We start from the raw sequence: 13,416 nt of genomic DNA on the forward strand, positions 1-13,416 counted from the left end.
CACGAATAACTGAGGCGTACAACAAAGAGTTGCCAGTAATGGTTCAAAAAGTTTTATGCTGGGAATTCTTAATGTAACACATTAGGCAAAATAAAAACTATAGGATGGTGGCGCGACCCACCAGCCTGTTTCAAACGGGTCCTCATGGCATCTATCAGTCAATCCATCCATCTATTCATCCAAAGGGTCAACTAGTGGGGAAAAACGTCTCGTTTACTTGCATAATGTCAATGTGATAGATTAGGATTCTTAGAATACCTGCGCTTTAAATTTTAAAGACATTGCTAGTAGATATTGCACTTAGCGTTGAATGATATTGTTTAGGGCCCGTACTCGCAAATAATTCTTAGGCTAAAATGTATTGCTAGAGCTAATTTCAGCCAATCTCATTGTTTAAGGTGGTTGACCAGTGAGAAATAACACTTACGAACAAAAAGCTTTGTGAATTTGTGGCAAAATTGTTAATATATATATACACGTGTACTTGTTTATCTTTATCAGGCGAGCACGTTTCACCGTCTAACAAATGTTATCGCACAGCGCAGGACGCGCCTGCATGTATCGGAAGTTTCTGGGATGTTATCTGTGGTTCTATCGGCGGTCTGGTCACCGAACCTTGTGTAATCTGATTGCATGTATGCGCGACGCGAATGGTGCAGAACTTTGCGGAAGTCATGCGGGCCCCAGAAATTACTTTGGAACATTCGACGACTGATGTATAAAAGCCGACGTGCTTGACCCGCTGATTAGATTTTGACGATGGCCGACTGTGTTCGCCACTGCCGCCGTTATTTAAGCGTGGCCTGTTTTTCTGGGTACAGGTTCGCCCAATAAAGCGCATTGTGGTGTCGTCTCCCTTCTGTCCTTGTTTGCTGGCGCTAAATATGCTTTCAGTTGACCAACACGCCCAACAAATGGCAATGCAGAATAAAAGTTAGTTTCGTATTTCACAGTATTGCTGTTTTCTTTATACGTTACTACCACTTGGCAATATCTCACTTTATGTTCATGATTGTTCATCACAGCACTGACACTGTTATTAGCCTTATTTGTGAAATGAATATGAATTGTGCGTCTTACCATGCCACAGATGTGAGCGCAATGCTGTACTACAAACAGTCGCGTGGCTAGGGTGGACACACTGCACGGGCCCCTCCTCTAACATTTTTGTGTTAATATACGCACTGCCTAGGTTCCCCTGCCCATCCCGGTTGCCAGGACCAACTGGGTGCCCCCAACCCCCCAAAATATACCTTCCTATGCCCTTGTTGGAGACGAGGGAAGCGATCAGTTATAACAGTATGCTTAGAGAAAGACCACGTGAACTTCTCTTCCTGGCAGACCAGCCAAGCAACAAGCCAAATATTAGATTGGGTCGCATAATATGCCACCTATTTGTGAGTTGGATTAAAATCAAAGCAGCGATAAGCCATAAGTAGAATTTTGCGTGACATATTTTGCAAACAATTTATTTTGACTGCGGAAAAAGTTGCTCAAAGTAAAAAAAAAATATATCTTCTGTCCTGCGTTACCCTTCAGATTACGTTTCGAAGGATCGCGGAACCCTGGAACGCACCTGAGCGTTGAGGATGTTCTCTCGGTGTAAGAGAACCGAATGAGTGACGGGCGGGTTCGGACAGAGCACGACGTCGTCCACGAGCAGGTAGTTGGTGGTGCAGTTGCTCGAGGGCGCGTGGAAGCCCTCCACGCGGAACGACACGTCGTGGTTGGAGAGCACGGGCGCCTGCCAGCGGCAGTAGAGAGGACCGCCGGCGCCAAGCACCTCTTCCGAGAAGCCGGACTTCTGGCTGCTCCGATAAGGTTGATGCACGGCGGGGAACCGCAGAGAACCCTGCGGATAACATGTTGGCTCATGTGCTGCTTCTCGTGTCTCTTAATTACAGTCGCGAAGGCCTGGGATGGGTGGTTTAGCAGAAGAGATTGACATAGAAGGACTGAGTGCTGGGTGAGTTCGTGTTCCACACCGACAAAGATAGTGCGATAAAATGAGGACGAAAAAGAAACAAGCCACGAGTGTGGTCTAGCAATGGGGTATTATGAGGAACGCCAATATATAGCACAACACAAACACGTGTACAATGCCTAAAAATTAGCGGCCAAATAATCCATCTCTAACTTATGCAGCAGTACCTATTCGCAGCAATAGAACCAAATGTTAAAGCACCACACAAGAGTGACATGACTGCAATGTGAAGTGCTATATGCACTCTCTTTGTGTTCGGAAAGGGCGTGTTGTATTACATTCCCCCGTGCTGCGGGAAGTGGTGCATCGGCCGACGAGATGGCAAAACCAGGAAAGTGACCACTGAGCTTCTCTTAAAGGACAGCTGTAATATAATTTATAGCTACAGAACAAAAAACGCAAATGCAAGCCGTGGCTGTCCGAAACGAAGGTGTTGTCAAGGTGCAAATACAACACCATGAAGGAGATTGCCTAAGCGTTCCTTATTCACAATCATGGTGACATGCGTATTGCGAGACATTCTGTGATGCCGCAATAACTTATAGGTTGATTACTTGGCCGCTAATTTTCAAGCTTCTTACACCTGGTTATGCTGTCCTATATATTCGCGTTTCAGGCAATAAGCCACCGTTGCTGGTATTCCTTCGTGTCGTGCTTTCTTCTCTTGTTTATCGCGGGTTTCTTCGTCAGTAGAGATTGACAGCTCTCTCAAATTATTAGCCTCAACGGTATTCTTGTAGTAAGCAAAGCAGTTTTTGTCTGTATAAACTTGTAAACATTTGCTTACTAAATTAGCAATCATGGTGTCACGCGTGCACAGGCAAATATGAACACTTCTTGCATGAGAAGCGCATAAACTTACCCCTCAACACGCTGCCGTGAGGAAGTGCGGCAGCAACAGCGAGTGAATTAATCTTCGTGCTGCCTCTGGCTTTAACGCCAACTAAGCGGCGAGAACACAGCGCACATGAAGCGAGGAGCCCTCGGAGCACCCAAACTCGGTACTCATTGCAGATTGATTTCAAGATAGAGCCCGCGCGGCTGACTACTCATCGCAGATCGTTTCCAAGATCGGGCCCACGCGGTCGCCGTGCCCTACGCAGCCGCTGCCGCAGGTACGCCCTCTCGTGGCTTGCGCGCGGTGGGAGACCGGTGTGCTTTGTCCCCGCCTGCCTCCCATGCGCGCGCGAGAACAAACCCCCGTCCTCGGCGCACCCTCGCACTGCGCTCACTCGCACCTACAACATACAGTGTGCCACACGGTGTTATGCCGCTTTGACATTGTGCAAGATATCACGGCGACGCCGACGTCGACAGTGAGAATGTGCATGTAGTGTTCATATAATTGCTATCGCAATAAACATGCCGGACAAACTAAGGGAGCAGCCATAGGAATAAGGGCGCGAAGACGGCACACGGGGGTTATGAAGAAGGACACAGTGTCATCTATCGCTAGACACTTTCCCACCTTCTAGCTTCTTTTTTTACGATGAACACTCACCCAGTTGCACACATGTGCAATCGGCTGTAGCGCTTTTTTTTTCTGAGAAACATTTACGCGTTCCCTTGCTACAGGTCCTGCTACAGGTCGGGTGGATGAATTTTTTCTTTTTATTAGAATGCTTTACTGGATCATGATACAGGCAGTAAAAAAGCTACCGATGGCGGAAATAGCCTTACACGCACGTGAATGGGTGACTCGAGAATGACACATACTTGCAAATCAAGCTCCAGACGCTCTGCACCGCAGCGGGTGTCCGAGTAGAAGGTGAATGAAACCTCCAGCAGGCGATCTTTCAGCGCAGTCCCGCTCAGCCGCTTCCATTCTGGCGTTGGCCGTAGGTGCAACGACAGCTGCAGCATGGGTCCCGTGGACACTAGGCGGTGCGTTCGGTATCTGCCATGAAAGGGTAACAAGTTCAGCCTGCAGTCATAGTTTCACATGCTTCATATGAGTTCCCTAAATGCCTTAAACTTATGTGAATCCATTGTTCCAAGATCATCCACCAACATATGCCGTCTTCTTTTGCCATGACAATGAGTTCATCGCAATCATTGAATGGTCATGGCATTATATCTATTGCTGCTAATAGTCTACAAGTTCAGTTATGGAGAATTGAAACACGATGGTTAATGTACTGTATTTATTTGTAGTTCTTAAGTAAAATATTTAACTCGGCGCCAACTTTTATGCCACCAATAGAAATGTATGTGAAATGCAGAAATATTTTTATTAAACAACCGCTCGATATATTATAAACAACTTTTGTGGCATTTGAGAAACAAAGTTAAAATATAGTCAATGATGCAAGGAGAGTTTTACTTTACGGCCTGAATAATTTTACCACTCATGCAATAACACTCATAGCTATGTAACACTCTTACCCCTTCTTTGGAATATAGTTTTACTAAAATTGTCAGAAATTTGATGTTCTCAAGAAAAAAAAAATAGAAGCACGAAGTTTACAAATCCTCAATTCTGCACCAAAAACAGGTATCGCCGCTTTTCTACCAGCATCTATTAGAACATACAAAGATGAAACATTGGAGACCTAAATTCTAAGCTCACTTGAATTTCCTACCATGTTTACGAATTTTTACCAAATATACCATACAAGTAATATTGGTGCATGTGAGAGCCATGAATCACGAATAAAGTTTGTCCAATTTATATGTACTATATGAAAGTGGAAAGTTGGGCGAGTTAGTACACATTCATAATGGCAGCAGCGCGAACAAAACGACGACGGAGTGAAAGGTCTTGTTCGCGCTGTTATCATTATGAATTATATGAACTATTATTTACCATTTACTGAATACTGATATCGCACTCCTAAGGTAATACTTGTCAACTTATTAGTTTCATTTTTGAAAATTTACAATATTCATTAAATTTTATTCCAAATTATTAACCTGAATTGAATATCCGCTAGCTGCAGTAGACACTACATTTTAACTATTTTTAACTGAGACTAATCTCATCAAAGTCACAACAATTTTTGCCGAGAAAAGCGATTTCTCCTGTCCTGCGTATTTACATAGGATCCTCTCGCCTAAAATTTGTTCCTGAATTCACTACATAAACACATACATGACACATATGAACTTTACAACTGATAACATCTTTTGGAAGCCGAAGTTGAAGGGGGGGAGTGCGCATTTTTTAAAGCTTGTCACGAGTGCACATATTTGGGTAACGAAGATTTAGCTTTTGAAGTACCACACCGGGGCAGCAGCAGATTTGGAGCTGCACATACTGACAAGCAGCAAACTATTTCTAGATCACAGCGACTTTCCCAGTGACCTCGCTCTAGTGAATTTGACATGCTTTAAGAACTTGTTTGAATAAGCTTACTTGAAGCAAGTATCCCTCCAGCATCTTTTTACCACCAGAACACTTGCAATAGTAGGTAGTATGCGTTCGAGGAGGTCATAGCCCGGTACATAATCCCGAAAAGAATTTTTTTTTTGTAACACTTGAGGCGAAATTAATAAATTGCGCAACGGCCACAAGTTCCCATACATTACGACAAAATCGGGAGAGTTGGCTGGTCTGAAAAACACTATCGCTGTACAATATAGTAAATTAGCCTTTGCTATAAAAGTCACTTCGCACTAACCATTTAGCTAACTTAGCTGACAACGCCCACACGCATATATCAACGCTAAAGCAAAGCTATCCCTTATTACAACCATCTAGATCTGTACAATGCATGATTTCGTAATCCGTCAGGGCCGTCACGGCCGTGGAATTGCCGCCCTTGTCACGGGACTCTCTACGTCACGTGAGAGCACTGTTTCCCCTTCCGCGCTCGGCCAACCTCAACCCGACAGCTTGTCTATCCAGCAGATACCTTTTACCGTTGGGAATGTGATGTTTTTATCGATATAACGTTGTCGCATTAAAACCGTTCGAAATACTTTCCAGCGGCGCTAACGACGGCCCATCCACCCCTTTTAACGCGGCAGTGGTAAGAGCCCTGTATCGCAGTAAATACGGCGTCGGCGTTCCGAACTATGCAAACCCATCCACGCCGACCCTCCGTGTAGCGCAGATAAGTTAATTACCTATTGAATTTCACACAGCACGTCAAAAATATTTTACAGTGTGACTTAAAACCTACAGAGATGGTGGCGTGAAATTCTAATTTTAATATACGATAGAACACTTATCTTTAGGTGTCGAGAGCCAACAGAGAGCGTCATGGCCCCAGGTAACAGTGAAAGGTCGAGCGTATAAGTGCGGTGGGAATTTGCTCCCTGCCCATACGAGCGCGAGGCACTCGCGCTCATTAATGGAGTAATTGCGTTCAGCGTGTGAAAGCAGGCGACTTGCGTACGCAATAACTATGTTACGCCCACGTTGACTCTGAGGTAAAACCGCGCAAATTGCATAGCCACTAGCATCTTTACGGACCACTGTTGGGGCAGAGGGGTCGAAGTGAGCAAGAATTCGTGGAGTAGCGAACAGGGTGATAAGGCGTTGGAAGGCAGCAGCTTGGTCAGAACCCCATGAAAAGGAGGAGCCTTTCTTCACAAGTTCAGTCAGAGGCCGAGCAATGTACGCGAAATTCCTGACAAATCGAAGGAATTAAGAGCATAAGCCTACAAAGCTGCGGACATCTTTGCCACTGGACGGCACAGGAAAATCGAGAACACCACAAACTCTTGTGGGATCGGGGTGGACGCCAGATGAGCTGACGAGATGACCGAGGATAGTAATTTGACAGCAATAATGAGAGGGTAGCAGTAGTCATAATCAAGCTTAATAAGACGCATAGATAAAAGGTAGTACAAGGCTACGCTCCAATATCCAGTCATGACCATGAGGAAGTAGATCAGTTTTATGACGATGTTGAATTAGCGATTAGCGATTAGCAATTAGCGATTAACTCCGCATACAGTTGCAATGGGTGACTTCAATTCAAACCTGGAGAAAAAAGCAGGCGGCTGAACAGGCTATTGGCAACTACAGCGTCAATTCTAGAAACGCTGGAGAAGAGATGCCGGTAGAATTCGCAGAAAGGACTAAGCTGAGAATAATGAACACCTTTCTCAGGAAAATGTAGCAACAGAAAGTGGACCTGGAAAAGCGCTAATGGTGAAACAAGAAATGAGATTGATTTCGTACTTTCTGCCAATTCCAGCATAGTGTAGGATGTAGAAGTGATACGAAGGGTAAAGTGCAGTGATCATAAGTTAGTGAGGGCTTGCATTAACCTCAGTTTGAACCGAGAAAAAGTAAACTTGGTCAAGAAGTAACAGGTCACCTTAGAGGCAGCCACGGTAAAAGTTGACAAATTTAGGCTATTACGTGCAAACAAATATGCAGCCTTTGAACAGATAGATGATGATGATGACATAGAGGTAATGAGTGAAACAGTAACGAGGCTGGCTTCAGAGGCAGCAATTGAAATCGGAGCCAAGGCACCAACGCAACCAGTCGGCAAGCTCTCCAAAGTAACAAAGGACCTAACAAAGAAAGCACGAAAAAGGAAGTGTCTAACTGAAGAGATAAGATAGAACTCGCGGAACTGTCAAAACTGATCAATAAGGTAAAAATAAGTGACATTCGAAACTACGACGTCAGAAAGACTGAAGAAGCCGTAAAATACGAACGCAGCCTGAGATCAGTGAGAAAGAAACTTGGCATAGCGAAAACCAAGCTGTATGCATTGAAAGATAAGCTGGGTAATCTCATCAGGAATCTCGAAGATATAATAAATCAAGCGGAAGGATTCTATACTGACATGTACGCTACCCAGAGAAGTCAGGATACATCAATTAAAAACAGTAACGAACAGGATACAGGAACTCCTCCTATATCTAGCGATGAGGTCAGAAGGGCGTTGCAAGACATGAAACGGGGAAAAGCGGCAGGAGAAGATGGAATAACAGTCGATTTATTCACATATGGAGGAAACATAATGCTTGAAAAACTGGCGGCTCTTTATACGAAGTGTCTATCGACTGCAAGGGTCATAGAAAACTGGAAGAATGTAAACATTATACTAATCAACAAAAAGGGATGCCTTAAAGAATCGAAACACTTTAGGCCCATTAGCTTACTCCCAGTATTATATAAGATATTTACCAAAATATTCTCCAATAGAATAAGGGCAACACTGGAATTTAGTCAACCAAGGGCAACAGGCTCGCTTGAGGAAGGGACACTCTGCAACACTCGGCTTGTCGTCAGCGGGAGTGTCCGGGTTATGTCATAGCGGGGTCATCCTTTCGGCACTCCCGAGGTGCTCGGTCCTCATATTCCCTGGATTTACCCTTGAAATTTGCTGATAAATATGTCGCACAACGCGCAAAGTTCAACATTTAAAAAATAGTGTAGAATCAAATGCTACTGCCTTCAAGTTTACTATTTGAACAACTACGCCTAGATCAGGAAAATGTATTTGCTTCAGTAGAGATACTGGCAGTCATAGATGCATTCTGTGATCAAGAAATACAGAACGCTTACGTAAATATCTTGGGAAATATCTACAGAGGTTCTACAGCTGCCTTAATTCTATACAAGGAAAGCAGGAAGATACCTATTAAAAAACGGGTCAGACAGAGAGACACAATCTCTCCAATGCTATTCACTGCTTGCTTGGAAGAAGTATTCAAGCTATCAAAATGGGAACGCTTAGGAGTAAGGATCAACAGCGAATATCTCGGCAACCTTCTGTGTGCCGATGACATTGTTCTATTTAGCCACAATGCAGACGAGTCAGAACAAATTATTGAGGACCTTAACAGAGAGAGTGTAAGAGTGGGGTCGAATATTAATATGCAGAAGACAAAGATAATGCTGACTTGACGCGCAAAGGAACAAGATTGCCAGTCAGCCTCTATAGTGTGTGAAGGAGTAAAGTTAGGTCAATTAATTACAGGCAAACCTGATCATGGGAAGAAAATTCACAGAAGAATAAAAGTGGGTTGGATCGCATACGGCAGACTTTGTCTGCTCCTAACTGGAAGCTTACCATTATCATTGAAACGCAAGGTGTACAATCAGTGCAATTTACCAGTGCTGGCATATGGGGCACAGGCATGGAGACTGACAAAGTAGCTTGAGAACAAGTTAAAGATTGCGCGAAGAGTGATGGACCAAAGATTGCTAGGCATAACGTTAAGAGCCAGAACGGGAACAGTTTGGATCAGAGAGCAAACGGGTATGGATGATATTCTAATTGAGATCAAGAGAAAAATATGGATCTGGGCAGGTCATGTATTGCGTAGATTAGACAACCGTTGCACCATTAGGGTTCCAGAATGGGTAAAGTAAAGGCAGTCGAGGACGGCAGAAGAGTACATGGAGCGATGAAATTAGGAAATTCGCGGGCGGTAGTTGGAATCGATTGGAGCAGGACAGGGGTAATTGGAGATCGCAGGGAGATGCCTTGCTTCTGCAGTGGACCTAAAACAGGTTGTTGTTGATGATGTTAAAGATGATTATGATGAGCTATAAACCATTAATAAAAAAAGGTAATTACAAATACGTGTTGAATTCTTTTGAAGCTCAGGTTATTAGCGCACAGTATGTCTACCTCGCCGAGAAACTTCTTTGGGAAAATGCAAAGTCCTGTGCAATTATAGACTTTTTGTAAAATATATATTTTCTTAAACACATGCACGCACACATACATACAGTGTGCAGGGTGTCCCAAGTATCGTTTTTCCGAGCATGAAAGAAGTCCGCGAAAACACGCAACAATGCCGTACGATGGGCCGTGCGAGGCAATTTGTGACCTTCATGAAGTAATCGCCGGTCCTCTGGAGGGATGTCTCGGCAAAACAATTCCCATTGGCATCAAGACCGAAGCATCACCTACGTTTCTAAGGTGCAGGCATGTTCCTCCAGCACTACGAAATGCTGTTCAGGAAAAACTTGATCGGCCGAATACAAGAGCGAGAAACCCTCGAACAAGAGAAATCTTCATCCTGGGTGACACTTCTGATTATAGTACGTAAAAAAGAATGGATCGTTGCGTTTATGCGGAGACTACAGGTGTACTTGAAACCAAGAAAAAGAAATCGGCATGGGCAGGGCATTTAATGAGGAGGGAAGATAACTGGTGGTCATTAAGGGTCACGGACAGAATTCCAAAAGAAGGGAAGCGTAGCAGGCAGGGGCCGGCAGAAAGTTAGGTGGGCGGATGAGATTAAGAAGTTTGCAGGGACAACATGGCCACAATTAGTACGTGACTGGGGTATGGGAGAGGCCTCTGCCCTGCAGTGGGCGTAGCCAGGCTGATGATGATAATGATGGTGACGATGATGATGATGATGGCGAGAGGTGTACTGTGAATTAAGCGCAAAGATAAACAATACCCACGACCGATAGACTTTGAGCTACTTGCGTTAGCCACAGTAGCGAAAATCATCTCCAAGATCGATCTTCAATAAGCATATGGAAAGCCCAAGTTAATGTTAACAGCACCTGCAAGCAGAACTGCTTACCGTTAACGATATAAAAAAAAGGTTACCAAGACAACTAAATTCCGTTTAAAATTTCGGTAGCAACACTGTTATTCGAACAATTCGTGCATACCCTTTAAATGTGGTCTCAGGCAGAGCAGCATATCCGGATGTCCCATTTATTGATGCGAAAGAACTATATACCCCACGAAGCGGAAAATCGGGCCAGCGTCCGGCGTTATAGGGCCCCTCACCAGGCCGGGCCATTTTCAACTGACAAACGCAGAGCATACAATGTGCGCCAATGATAGGGTTCGCAAAGAACTACATCGCTACGCCCCGCGGAAAGGGCTGCAATTTCAATTCGAACGCCGTTTCCTCTTCACTAGCGGCGAATCCGCCCGGAGTGGGACGGTGACGTAGTCGAGCTCCTGAGCCTACGTAATGGGGTCCACAGTGTGACGTTGCCCGTGGTGACACGTGACTAAGAGAATTATTCAAGGCAACATCTGTTATTTGTGTGATCTGTTGATTTATCTGATGAAGTGATGTTTAGAGAAAAAAATAAAACACACAAACGGAAGCGTGTTTTTTTTTTTTTACTTCGCACTCACGCAAAAACTACGTACTTCCCTTTCGTCTGCTTGCACCCACGGTCGTGCAGTCACGTGCGCAGGTATCGAAACTATGCCATTTTTTACGTGATCAGACTCTGTGATCTGCTTGTTCTACCTCAGTACTTCTTTAGCACTGAATTATACTCTAGTCATGTTTCCTTGTGCAAAGGGGGCAAAACCTTGCGCTATGCGAACGAGACAACAGCTCGCTCGCGGCACGGTCAGCGGAAATTCGTAGCGCAGGAAAAAAGAAAGTCGAGGAGAAAAAGCATGAAGGCGCGGCCTGTGACGTATGCGTCACGCGATCTTCGAGGCCTGTATGGGAGAATGCAGTCAAGAAATTTCGCTTGCGAAGGCTAGACGGGGTGAGTAGAGAAAGCGTGTTGCTTGGCAGTGGAGCCCGCCTGCTGAAATCATGGGTTCGCGGCATTCAAATATTTCTATCTCCGCTACAAATGAGCAGATTTTAAAAAAAAAATTGCGGTCGAACACTCCCTAGAGGACACTAACAACTTCTAGCGTATAACCGAAATTTTCTTTGGGGCGTGATGAGGGGCTCTTTAACATCCGATGGTTCCACAACCCACGTGATGATGTGATGACGACACGTTCCCGGCGCTGGACCTACCGCGACTCGCACGGAAAAATCCCACGGTGGACGACCACCGTGGCCCACACCCGAAAAATTTACTTTGTCCAATTCAAAAAAAAAAAAAAATGACCCAAGTTGAAAACAGACGTGGCCCACACCGAAAATTTGGTTGGTCCACACCAAAAAAAAAAATTATTTACCCAATTCAGAAATTGAGTTGACCCACGTCCAAAACCAACCAAGCCCGCTTGCAAAATTTACTTCGCCGAATTCGAAAATTGAGTCAACCCATGTTCAAAGCCAACCTAGCTCACTCCCAAAACTGAATTGAAGCACGCCAAAATTTATGTGACCCACACCCCCAAAAATTTACGCTGCCTAATTCGAAAGTTGAATTCACGCGCCCTCCAAACCGACCTGGTCCACTCCCAAAATTGACTTGGTCTACCGCCAAAATTTGTGTGACCCACCCCCAAAATTTTCTTTGCCTAATTCCAAAATTCAGTTGACCCACGTTCAAATCTGACCTGGTACACTCCCAAAACTATCTTGACGCACCTTCCCCCCCCCCCCCCCCCATAAATTTGCGTGGCATGCCCCCAAAACTGATTTGCCCTACAGGAGCACATGAGCAATTGAAATGTGTCGTGCGGAAATCAGTCCTTTCGCATTCACTGCAAGTAGAGAGACTTAGGTGCCTCGGTTACGTTCTTATTAATGAAAAAGGGGAAAGTGTAGTTTCCCGTAGCTACCAACACATCGTATTCTTCGAAGTCATGTAAGCGGGGGTTGAAAACACATTGCTGGTTTTGGCATGGAGTGGCCTCGTATAAAAATTTACACTTGGGAGTCGGAAGCGCTAACTAATCTGTCAATGCGCAGCAATCACGCTCTCTAATTTGTCCAAATTTGCTAGACGGAGATTGGGAAATAGTTTAAATTGTGTATCTATTAAACAAGCCAGTAATGGGGCAATAAAACCACGTTGTGTACACCGTTAAGCAGAGTGCTCAGCGATTAAAATACGATAGTCGCAGTCCGTCGCTGCCGGCGATTTTCGGACGACCGGTGGGAGCTGCCAAGACAGTACCGATACATTTTTGTATCACTTGAAAGCCAGAGGTCTTGTGATGTATTGTGGCTGCATTCGCCGTCTCAGTCATAACCCAGCGTTCTGAAGTGGCCCTAGATGCAGCACCTGCTACGCAGTCCGTGTATTCCGATAGAATCGATGAGCAATGTGCCTGTTACGAGGCGAGATCAAGTTATTACGAAGGTGGCAATGTCCGCCATGAGAGCCTGCTGAGGTCGTAGAGAATGAGTTCAGCACCGGACTAATTTAGGTACTAGTGTAATGATTTCCTTATTGCATCTTCTCATAGAGGGGCAGGTATGGCGCACAGGGTCTATTTGAGGTCCCCAGTTTCCCATGTAGCTGTTAATTTTCGGTGGTCTTATAGAAGGAAGAGAAGCAATATAATTTTCTATATGTGGCATTGCAGGCTATTTCGCTCTTAGTAAGAAATACAGTCAATGCTACTCGCCTAGGGTTTCATAGCTTATACATTCATTGTTTCAAAGCGACCATTACAGCTCGAGCAAATGGCATGAAACCACCATCAAGAGAATTAATAATTTCTCTGATCATCCTAGTCAGCTATGTACTAAGTTCGGCTCCCTTTTTTATTATATAGAAAACAATCATACGGACAGCCCAGGCGAATTTCCGTATAAACACCTCCTTGATGAAATAAAGTCAATGTGTGATAACAACGAGCAGCCTGCGCGTCGTATGCTGCAAGTGG

The 13,416-nt window shown here is 44.7% G+C and overlaps 1 protein-coding gene across 2 annotated transcripts in view; it reads right to left on the minus strand.

The window, feature by feature from the left end:
• LOC126526674 (uncharacterized) overlaps window positions 1-13,416 on the minus strand; it is a 424,404-nt gene that overhangs the window by 61,222 nt on the left and 349,766 nt on the right. For both annotated transcript variants that reach the window (XM_050174536.2, XM_055068341.2), the window contains exons 8-9: window positions 3,701-3,881; window positions 1,577-1,852 (exon numbers count right to left, since the gene is read on the minus strand). In XM_050174536.2, the coding sequence (XP_050030493.1) occupies window positions 1,577-1,852; window positions 3,701-3,881 (457 nt within the window). The remainder of the gene's footprint in view (window positions 1-1,576; window positions 1,853-3,700; window positions 3,882-13,416) is intronic.

This window comes from Dermacentor andersoni, chromosome 8 (genome assembly GCF_023375885.2).
Source record: "Dermacentor andersoni chromosome 8, qqDerAnde1_hic_scaffold, whole genome shotgun sequence".
In the NCBI taxonomy this organism is placed as follows: domain Eukaryota; kingdom Metazoa; phylum Arthropoda; class Arachnida; order Ixodida; family Ixodidae; genus Dermacentor; species Dermacentor andersoni.